The following is an 11,460-nucleotide window of genomic DNA, read 5'->3' on the forward strand; positions in this document are numbered from 1 at the left end:
TTGAAGCTGAACCTCTGGCCATTTTCACTTCCTAGCAATGTGCTCGGTTCTTGTGGCGAAACGTAGTATCCCAATTTGGCGTCCACGTGCAGTGGTAACTGATAATGGAAAGCAATTTGAAGGGCAATATTTTCAAAAGATTTTAGCCACGGTGGGAACCAAGTCGATCCGGGCATCGGTGGCGTACCCGCAAGGTAACGACAAGGTCGAGAACGCCAACCGAGTTATCCTAGATGGCCTTAAGAAAAATTTGCATTCAACTGGTCGCAACTAGGTTGAAGAATTGCTGTACATTCTGTGGACGTACCAGACAACACCTCGAGAGGCTACCAAAGATACCACTTTCACCTTGGTCATGGGGCGGAAGCAAGACTCCTGATCGAGGCCTGTATCCCGACTTCCTGAGAGAAGGCATACGACCTAGAAGAAAATGACCACCTAATGGAAATAGACCTTGACTATGCCAAAGAGAGAAGAGAACTGGCAGCTCGAATGATCGCTAAGTACCAGAAAAGGGTAAAGACAAACTACGACACTCGGGTCCAACCAAAATACTTCCAGGTCAGCGATTATGTTCTAAGGAAGAGAGAATCTAGTCGACCACAAGAAGGTGGCATGCTTGCCCAAAGTTGGGAAGGCCCCTATGTCATTTCAGCCGTAATTTGTCCCGAGGCCTACAAACTAGAGAATACCACGGGAAGACCGGTGGATCGGACTTGGAATTCCGAGAACCTGGTATTATTCTATCATTAGGACCTCCATGTTAGCACGTATGGACTTGTAATCGACGACTGGAATTAGATGTTAGCAATATGTACCCGGTTGGCGAGTTTGTAACTTGATTTGTATAATTCATGATGTCTGTTTGGCTGTAATATATATAGTGTGCCGTTGCATTTTCGTGAACGAACTTGTGGGCGTTTTGGTCTGCTGGCTGAAGTAAGAAGAGCATGAAGAAGGTCGAAATAAATGTGGTTTCCAAACTAGTGAGGCAAAGTTATCCTCGTTCTCGACCAGAAGGTCGAAATAAATGTGGTCACCAGACTGGCGAGGAAAAGTTATCCTCGTTTACGACTAGAATGTCAAAATAAATGTGGTCTCCGGACCGGTGAGGCAAAGTTATCATCGTTTATGACCAGAAGGTCGAAATAAATGTGGTCTACGGACCGACGAGGCAAAGTTATCCTCGTTTATGACCAAAATGTCAAAATGAATGTGATCTCCAGACCGGTGAGGTAAAGTTATCCTCGTTCCCGACTAGAAGGTCAAAATAAATATGGTCTACGGACCGACAGGATCAGAAAATGAAAAGTCTCCGAATTTCTACGATCAGAAGATCAAAAGACAAAGGTCTTCGGACCCCAACCCTGTCAGATCGCATCACCACCACTGGCATTATGAAGCCTGGTTAGGTCGGTATTTATTCCCCCGGCACTTTAAGTCGGGATCAGATCTCGCGAAAAGCCATACGACGTAGGCAATAGAGCCCGCTAGGTCGGTCTTCCCACCCCGGGCAGTTCCAATCTCTTGGTTGGTAGATTTTATCGTCAGATCATGCAAAGAATCCAATTAATTGATCGATAAAATTCTACTGCCTTGTGCTGATGATTCTCGCAACACATGGAGTGGGGGGTTACCCTGGTAGGGTTGTAAGGCCGAGGCTAAAAGCACTTCCTGATTGGAGTGCAAGTCGCGAGTATAATGTCCATCCCGAATCTCTAAGCGTTCCCCCACTTGGAACTCTCATTTCGCAAGCTAAGCGTAAAAGGGGAAAACAACCTATTCAAATGATTTCGGTTTCCAAAACCATCATGATGTTTAATGTGGATAATCGGAACTAACCAAACGCGATCGGCTAAGAACGACTTTACAGTGGTCCGAAAATCGAATTTATTTATGCAAGCTCTTAAGCATTGATCCTTAAAATCGCCAACTCGAAAAAGTCAGGATAAGGACAATGGTCTAAGGACCGAGCATCAACGCTTAAAACGTAAAACTTATAATCAGTATCATAAAGCGATTACGCAAATTCAACCGAGAATTAAATTAAAAAAAATTCAAATGCCCAACACAGGGAGACCGGGCTCCCCAAATTGTCCAAAAAAGCAAAGTTACCCGACACAACTTGGCTCGGGCTCCCAATCTGGCAACCTTCACTCCTTTGGTGAGGCTTGCTCCCGTTTCGTCTTGACCGAAGGGGGCATTGCCTCATTGGCGGTTGATCCCGTGTAGGGAGCGGGGCCGGGGTCAACGATTTCTTCAGGTTACCTAAGATGGTACTAAGATCGTCACCCTCGAAGGCCTCCGCCAGAATCGATTGGACCTCATGTTGCATGTGTAGTCGGCCAGTAGTAAAGGCCCAAACGAGGTATTCACCAGCCTTATTCTTCAAAAAATCTCAGAAAAAGGCTTCCGTCACCGCCTAATCTCGGCAAAGGTGAGCAATTAAGCGATCCAGGTCGTCGATCCGGAGTCGGGCCTCCTCCCGAGTCGCATTCGCTTCCTTCTGCGCGACCACCAATCCTTTGGTTGCTGACTTAAGCCAAAGCTTAAGGTCCTTGACTTCGGCCTCGTGAAGAGAAATGGCCTTCTTCAAGGACTAGATCTCCTCTGCGGCCTTAGCTCGATGATGGAGAGCGGTAAAAATGCGAGTGAGTTGCTTGAAAAACGCGAGCGAAGAAAAGTTAGGAAATCAAAAGGCAAAATGCATACCTGCACCAGGTCTTGGGCGCCCCGTTCAACGATCTGATCAGTCGTCCAGTCATGCATGTCTTCGCCCCGGGGGATGAGGTCGCTCAACCTCCCTAAATGCCCCCCCCCCCCCCCGCTCAGCAGGGCATCGATGACAGGGGTCTGGGCTGGAGGGCTGCGGTGCTGGGTACGTTTCAGAGGAGCCACCTCCTCAACATCCAAGTTAGTGGCCTTGGTGAGCTGTCGTAGGCTCCCAAATTAAAACCTTACAAACGTAGTAGCGGGAGTAAGGATCGATCCCACGAGGAGTAACTAGTTTAACTTTTGTGCTCAAGGAAATAATGGGGGGTTTGGAAAATAACGAGAATAAAGATTAAGTAAAAGATAATTTAAATAAACAAGAGATTATATTAAATAAATCAAATAAAGCAATGAAACTAATATATTGAAAGCACTTATAATAGAAAACCTTGGTTAGTAAAGATCCACCACCGGAATTTAACACTGATCATTGATTAGTAAAGTAATTAATATGCAATTGAATATTTGTCGTGAAATTATTTCATTTCCGTTTTCCCTTAGTTATAGGTAACTAAAGCACACGCGGTTTAATTACCCCTAACTACTAAATAACCTAGGACAAGCGTTATAGATTTAATTTAATAGCAGCAATAGGAACTAGGAAAACCGACAAACTAAATAACACAAGCACAAGCGGTTGCATTTAACTTAGGAAAATATTCTACCCGAGTCCAATTATCACTAAGCCGTCAATAATTAACCCAGTTGCTACTGAATATTAGAATAATTTGTAGCACAACATTATCTAATATAGCAAATAATTATATCAAGTAAATAACTAGTAGGCCTCCCTAGCAATTAAATGATACAACTATTCAAATAACTTAGAAGAATATTTAATACCCAAATGCATAAAAATTATATAATAAAAATAAATAAATAATCTTACAACATAATCAATTTCGGGGCTTCAATTCACTAAACCAAGCTAAAGAAATTAACAATGAATGAACATTGATAACATATTTACAGAATAATCGAGAGGGGAAGAATGAACATCTTTCAATACTACTCTAACATCTATTTATAGTATTCTAAAAATAGGATTAATCTATTATTTGCCCTTCATTCCCTATTTTTGCGCCAATCCATTAAACCATTCGCCAGCTGCACACCTCTCCAAAATTTGCGCTGAAGATGAAGTCTCCGCATATACATACTGTACGTAGGAATTAGAAAGAAACAAATGTCAATATAATGTTTCATGTTTTATTTGTTTTTGTCTTTTTCTAAGATTAGGGGCGGTGGGTATCATGTTATAGGATTATTATTATTATTATTATTATTAGGGAGGAAAAGGATAATTATTATTATAAACACTAATTAATTAATTAAACTTTAAAAATAAATAATTATTATATAATAGTAATTAATTAATGTAAAAATATTATAAAGATGTACGTAAAATATGGGTGTAAAATATGCCTATCAGGCCTTTTCCTTGCCCCTCTTACTTTGGACTCGAACGACCAGCAACTCTTAGCCTGAGTTGGCAGGCTGCGTCATGGTGGTGGTGGCCAAGGGTAGGGCTGTGCAGAAACCGAAGAATCCGACCCACCCGCCCGACCCGAAACCCGACGGACCAATCCGTGGAGCGAACCGTATCCGAAACCCTTACCCGATCCGATGCAACGCTAGAAGACGGACTGAAGGGGTTCGGGTGGGAGGCATTAAACGCCACCCGAACCCGTCCGACTACCCGATGAAAGCCTAGGGTCTTTTACGCTACATAAGACGATGTCGTTTGGTGTATGTATATATATCACTCATTTCCAGCAAGCGCAGCCGTGCTCTCACTCTTGACTCTTCTAGACTTCTCTCATCTCTCATCTCTCCAGTCTCCACTCTCGTTCTCTCTTTCGCTCTGGTCTTTGAGAGTTTGAGACTTTGAGTCTTAGACTCTTAGTGTCTTACTCTCTAAGACTCTGAGAGTCTTAGTCTCTGTTTGTTAGTCTGGTGGAAGCCCTCTTCGGAGCATCGGAGTAGCGAGTGGCGGAGTGTTGGAACGGTGGAAGCCCTAGACCCTAGTCCGGTCACCGGAGTCTGGTGGAACGGTGGAACTGTGGAACGGTGGAATAGTTGATTCGAAGCCCTTTGTTCTCGAGGGATTAAATCTGAGAAACGAAGTAATTACTAAACCCTATTTACATTTCCGTTATAGATTATTGTGTATTTGTCTTCTTGATTAGGGTTTCTAATTTTTATGATTATGTGGACTGTGATACTTGTAAATCCGTTGAGAAGTTCCGTATTGCATGTCACTAGTCCTTTGAGTTTGAATTTGTGAATTGTTTGATTAGGGTTTCTAATTTGTAACCTAATCTCAGTAATCTGTGGACTCACTGTACTTGTAAATCCGTTGAGAAGTTCCGGATTGCATGTCAGTAGTTCTTTGAGTGTGAATTTGTTAATTGTTTGATTAGGGTTTTTAATTTGTAACCTAATCTCAGTAATCTGTGGACTCACTGTACTTGTAAATCCGTTGAGAAGTTCCGGATTGCATGTCAGTAGTTCTTTGAGTGTGAATTTGTTAATTGTTTGATTAGGGTTTCTAATTTGTAACCTAATCTGTGGTGGAAGCCATACTACCCTAGCCCCTTGCCATTGTGTGTTAAATACTGAAATCCATATAAATGTTAAGCATGATGGTATTTCTGTCAATTCTGTGGAAGCCATATAAATGTGGGAGTGTGTCTCACTGTCTTGTACTCATGTGTGAGTGTGTGACTGAAATCCATATAAATGTTAAGCATGATGGTATTTCTGTGGAAGCCATATAAATGTGGGAGTGTGTCTCACTGTCTTGTACTCATGTGTGAGTGTGTGACTGAAATCCATATAAATGTTAAGCATGATGGTATTTTGGTGGAAGCCATATAAATGTGGGAGTGTGTGACTGAAATCCATATAAATGATGAGCATATAAAGTAGCATACACCTACTTAGCTTGAATGCCTGATTATGGATTTCATTGTAAATTGTAAATTGTAATTTGTAAGTTGTTAGTTACTTACTTGTAAATACTTGTAACTGTTGTAAGTTGTAACTGTGAAATTGTAAGTTTATGGATATGTGACCCTTAAATCATTTATGTGCAATTCTGCATACATGATGAAATGTAAAATTCACTGAATTCTGCCTGTTTAAGTGTTTAACACTTTAATTGATACATGTGTGTATGTGCCAATTGACAAAGCCCATTCTCTGTTGATGATTTTGAATGAGTGATTTCCCATTCTGTGTCACTGATACTTTCCCCTTTTTAGATGGAAAGTGTTAGTGGTGGGACTGGTGTTACTGGTGTATCTGGAACCCAACCTGAGTTGGAAGCACCTGCTGTAGAGACTGTTACTCCTCAGTCTCAGCAGCCTTTGCCTCCACCTGTTCCAAAGAAAAGGAAAGAGGTTGAATCCAGGGCTCCATGTTGGGATCACTTTGAAAAGATCAAAGACAGTGAGGGCATTGTCATCAAAGGAAAGTGTATATATTGTGCAAAAGTGTATTGCTGTGAGAGCAAGAAACATGGGACTTCATCTCTAAGACTTCATGTGGTAAACTGCCTTAAAAATCCTCACTCTAAGGAGACAAGGCAGTCCCTACTCACATTCCAACCTGCACCTTCTTCTGTTGGAACTCAAAGTAGTGAAGGAACTGAAGGGGTGTTGGGTACTTGGGTGTTTGATCAGGACTTGATAAGGAGAGCCTTAGCTGAGATGATTATTTTAGATGAACTTCCTTTTAGAATTGTTGAGGGACAGGGTTTTAGAAAGTTTGTTTTAGTTTGCTGTCCTAGGTTTAAAATCCCTTCAAGATGGACTATCAGTAGGGACATTTTCAAGATATTTTCTGATGAGAGGGTCAACTTGAAGAAGTTTTTTAGGACTAGCAGTCAGAGGGTAAGTATCACAACTGATACTTGGACCTCAGTCCAGAGAATAAACTACATGTGCATAACTGCACATTTCATTGATAGTGAGTGGAAGCTGCAAAAGAAGATTATTTCATTTGTTCCTATATATTCCCACAAGGGGGAAAGTATTGCAAAGGCTTTAGAGAGTTGCCTTTTGGACTGGGGTCTAAAATCAGTGTTTAGTGTGACAGTTGATAATGCTTCCAGCAATGATACTGCCCTAGGTTTCTTGAAGAAGAAGTTGGGTTCTTGGGGTTGTACTTTTGTTAGGTGTAAGTATTTGCACATGAGGTGCATTGCTCACATTCTTAACTTGGTGGTACAGGATGGGTTGAAAGAATGTGACAGTTCAGTTAAGAAAGTCAGGGATGCTGTTAGGTATGTGAGGAGCTCACCTGCTAGGTTGCAGAAGTTTAAATCACTAGCTGATCTAATTGGGGTGGAAGCAAAAAATTCTCTGTGTCTAGATGTCCCTACAAGGTGGAATTCCACATATATGATGCTTAATACTGCATTACTGTTTCAGAAGGTATTTGAAGCCTATGATGATCATGACAGTTCATTTAAATCTGATTTGGGTGGAAGTGTACCTGATTTCTTAGATTGGGAATCCATTCAATCTTTGGTTATGATTCTGAAATCTTTTTATGAAATGACTGTTAGGATTTCTGGATCATTGTATGTGACTTCTAATACCTTCTTCTCTGAGATTTCTGATTTGTCTTGCTTGTTGAAAAATATGGAGGAAGCTACAGAAGATAGTGTTAAACTGATGGGTAAAAATATGAGGGCAAAATTTGATAAGTATTGGGGTGAGCCTGAAAAAATGAATTTTTTGATATTCTATGCAAATATCTTAGACCCCAGGGACAAAATTGAGTATATGCCCATTCAGTTTAACCAGTTATATGGTGAGGAAAAGGGTAAAACAATGTTTGATAAGGTGATTGTTGGCCTTAGGGAGTTGTTTGAAGATTATGTTGCATGCTTCCCTGTCCAGTCTGTTGAACAATCTGAAAGATTTTCTCCCTCAATAACAATATCTGATTCTGTTTCTGTTGGGAGACCTCAATCATTACTGAAATCTCATATTAAGAAGCAAAAATTGGTGAGTGGGGATTTGTCTAGGAAAAAAACTGAGTTGGAAGTGTATCTCTCTGAGGTTATTGTGGATGAGGATGATTCATTTGACCTTCTAAGATGGTGGAAGCAACAATCTGAAAGGTTCCCTGTCTTATCTAAAATGGCAAGGGATATTCTAGCTGTTCCAATATCAACTGTTGCTTCAGAATCAGCTTTCAGTACAAGTGGAAGGGTACTTGATGCCTTTAGGAGTTCCCTAACTCCTAGAATTGTTGAGGCATTGGTGTGTGCACAGGATTGGCTAAGGTTAAGCAACCAACCAATCTCAATTGAAGAAAATATTGAAGATGTTGAAAGGATAGAGAAAGGTATATACTTCTAACTGTTTACTCAAATGATCTGTTTACTTATTTACTTATTTGATTTGTGATTACTTATTTACAATTTACTTATTGAATTTCCATTTTGTTTTTGTACTGCAGAGTTGTGCTGCACATCCAGCACTGGAACTGGAATGCCTACAATTGTTGTATGTTTACTTATTTACTTATTTGATTTGTGATTACTTATTTACTTATTTGATTTCATGATAAATTTATGCCTCTATATGACTGTATCAATGTATCATGTATGTGTATCAATGATTCAAATCAATGTCCCAAGTGAGGCTGGGAAGTTGGAACTGGAAACTGGAAAGTGCTCATGGCTAGGTAACATTTTAAATGTTGCTGCCATTGAGCTCAGGTATCAGTATAAATAGTTAAATACTGTATAAATAGCTAAATCTTCTGAGTTCTGACTCACTATACTTATAAGTTATACACTTATACCTGTATAAATGTTCTTTATTGTGCTATGATGATGCTTCCACCAGGTTCTCTGAATATATAGAATTGGGTTTGGTATGTTGCCTATGAAGTGTGGTGTATGCCATACTCATTGAGTAGTGTTCCCCCAATCCTAAATTGATATGGAAAAAAAAATATCTGAGCACTCATTGAGTCTTTGCTATTTAAATATAATTCATTAGTTGTCTAAGCATAAGTATTATTCTGCTATGATGATGCTTCCACCATTTCTCTGAATATATAGAATTGGGTTTGGTATGTTGCCTTTGAAGTGTGGTGTTTATGCCATACTCATTGAGTAGTGTGCCCCCAATCCTAACTTGATATGGAAAAAAAGCTATCTGAGCACTCTTAGAGTCTTAGTCTTTTACAGTTTCAGTTTGTGTGATTGTGTCAATTCTAACTAACTACAAATGTTTTGAACTTATTGTTTTATGTGTTCACTTATCAGGAAGAAGAATAGACATAGAGTACTCTATATTATATTAATCATATATTCATATATTGCTTTTGGAGTTTTGGATATCTGGCTTTCTTTTGCTGATGTGCTGACTGCTGATTTGAGAGTGGAGACTGATGCAGTGCTGCTGTTGCAACTTGCCTGCTTGGAGTGCTTGCTATGAACAATTATAATTCTCTTTAATTTTGTAACTTCTAACTTTCTAAGTTGTAACTAATCTGTTGAATGTAGATTATATGTAAGCTAATTTGTATTTTGCTCATTATATGTTTACACTTTTATAAGTTTACTTATGTTATTTACTTAATTTTGTTGTTAAGTAGTTAGTAATTACTAGTTAGTGGCTTTTAGTACTTAAGTAGTTCATTAGTTAGGTACTTAGGTGTTCCATCATCCATGAATAATTGAATTTTTAAATTTTTTACATTCTCATAAAACCGATTTACAACTCGGATATCCGACCGATCCGAAAATAACTATAACCGATCGGATTGGTCAACAAAAAAAAACGGTTAGGGTGATCAAAAGACAAATCCGAAATCCGGCCGGGGGTCTCATTCCGAAATCCGAACCGTCCGATCCGTCCGACTGCACAGCCCTAGCCAAGGGAACAACGGTCGGTATGGTGGGTTCAGTCAGGGCAGGTACATGTACAGATGAACTCGCCTTTTTCTCCCCCAAAGTAGACGTAAGGCGGGGGGCTCAAGGTGCCGAGGTAGCGATGACGAAACCCTTGTCAAGACCCATATCTGCAAAGCAAGCAATAGTGTTAGCATAACTCGTTAGTATTCGGTCGAAACCCGACCTTGAAAACTTAAAGAAAATTAAATGGAAATCGTAAGGCTTCAGACCTTCAACAATAGGTCCGAGTACCGGGGGCGGAACCACAATGGTAACGTTTAGAGGTTTGGGTAGATACTTCCGCTCGAGATCGTATCGAGGAGTTCGAAACCGAGGCTCGGCGTATTTCTCGAGAGTTTGGAAGATACGATATTCATAAAGCTCTTAAGAGATCTTCGTCGCGGCATTACGGAGTGCACGGGTTTTGTCCTGAAATTTATGCTCAGTAAAGTGGGTTGACCACACCCAAGTGACCGGCATGTGCCATGTATATTTGATCGACAAGATCTGGTTCTTCCACCCCTTAGTGTTATTGGGAAGGTGGAGGATGCTACAATGGTGGCCTCAAGACAGCGCCATTAGAAACCTTCCCCGGTGTTTGGATGGTAAAGACCGGACAGAATAAAGTTAGTTAAAAAGCTCCACGGTGCACGGGAAGTCGTGCCGAGCGCAGATCTGAGGAAAACAAGCTATGATGCGATGGGCGTTAGTGTTGATCTAACCGTGGAGAACCCCGTAATAACTGAGGAAAGTAAGAAGGAAAGGAGAAAAAGAAAAAGTCAATGAGGCTTTTAAGGAATCAAGGTGGATCCCAAGTCAATCACCTTTGGTCCATGCCTTGATGTTCCCTAAGGATCGGTGGGTGATAAAACGGACCCGACCGGTTAGGAGAGAAGAGACTTCCTCCATTTCGGCTAGGGTAAGGAAACAAGGATACCGCTCCAAGACCTCGCTATTTAAAAAGACCTTGTCCTTCCCCAGGCCCGAAGCCTTAGAAGCGGAGGAAGAAGGCTTGCCTGGAAGGGTCGCAGCAAGTTTGGAAACAGAAGCAAGTGAAAGACAGGGGTTGAGTGCAGCGATCATGGTCCAAGGTGATTTCCCTCGCCCGTAGGGCCCGGCCTCGCCGATCTCAGTCGGTGGGGTGGCAGAATGCTCGACGTCAGCCCTGTCTCCGGATGCCCGACCGATTCCGCTGGGGATGCACTGACCTCTCACGTCGCAGAATCATATGTGGAGACAGTGAATGAGCCGACCTCGACCCCGTTATCATATTCCTGTACCGAGAGGTTTTGACTGTCCGAGCTCGACATGTCTTATCCTTAAAGAGTACGAGAACCTGGGTTAAGATCTCGAGCAAAGTGTCGTTGGGCATCGAAAGCATGTTAAAATCGGTCAGTAAAATAAGTAGGAAACGAGGACTTATCGGTTACAAAAAAGCCTTAAGAGCAGGAAAAGAGAATGCTTTAGCTTCAGACAATTGCTTCGTGTAAGGGGAAATGCTTGGGAACGTCCGGCCTCAGGGTAGCGATAGAAAACGCAAAATGGGACCCCCAAGAGTGCCCTATTTATAGAGAGCAAATGGCAGGAAAAAACGCTTCAAATTCTGAAACTGCGCCTGAATCCCGAGGCAAGCAGGCGCTCGACACGTGCGCAGCCAGGCCGCCTAACGGCGATCCGCGTTCACGACCGTGCACTTGCACCGCACCAGATTCGCGGCGAAAGGCCGGTGATATCAAGAATAGTCCGAACCCTTCCTCCCGGACCGT

General features: G+C 41.5%; 1 protein-coding gene across 1 annotated transcript; it reads left to right on the forward strand.

Moving 5' to 3' along the window:
* The first annotated feature begins 441 nt into the window (after positions 1-441).
* On the forward strand, positions 442-8,025 carry LOC109184115 (zinc finger BED domain-containing protein RICESLEEPER 2-like). Its single transcript, XM_019334161.1, has 3 exons — positions 442-735; positions 6,039-7,928; positions 7,972-8,025. Exons 1-3 carry the CDS (start codon positions 442-444, stop codon positions 8,023-8,025), a joined length of 2,238 nt encoding a protein of 745 aa, XP_019189706.1.
* The last annotated feature ends 3,435 nt before the right edge of the window (positions 8,026-11,460 follow it).

Source organism: Ipomoea nil, unplaced genomic scaffold, assembly GCF_001879475.1.
Source record: "Ipomoea nil cultivar Tokyo-kokei standard unplaced genomic scaffold, Asagao_1.1 scaffold1250, whole genome shotgun sequence".
Lineage (NCBI taxonomy): Eukaryota > Viridiplantae > Streptophyta > Magnoliopsida > Solanales > Convolvulaceae > Ipomoea > Ipomoea nil.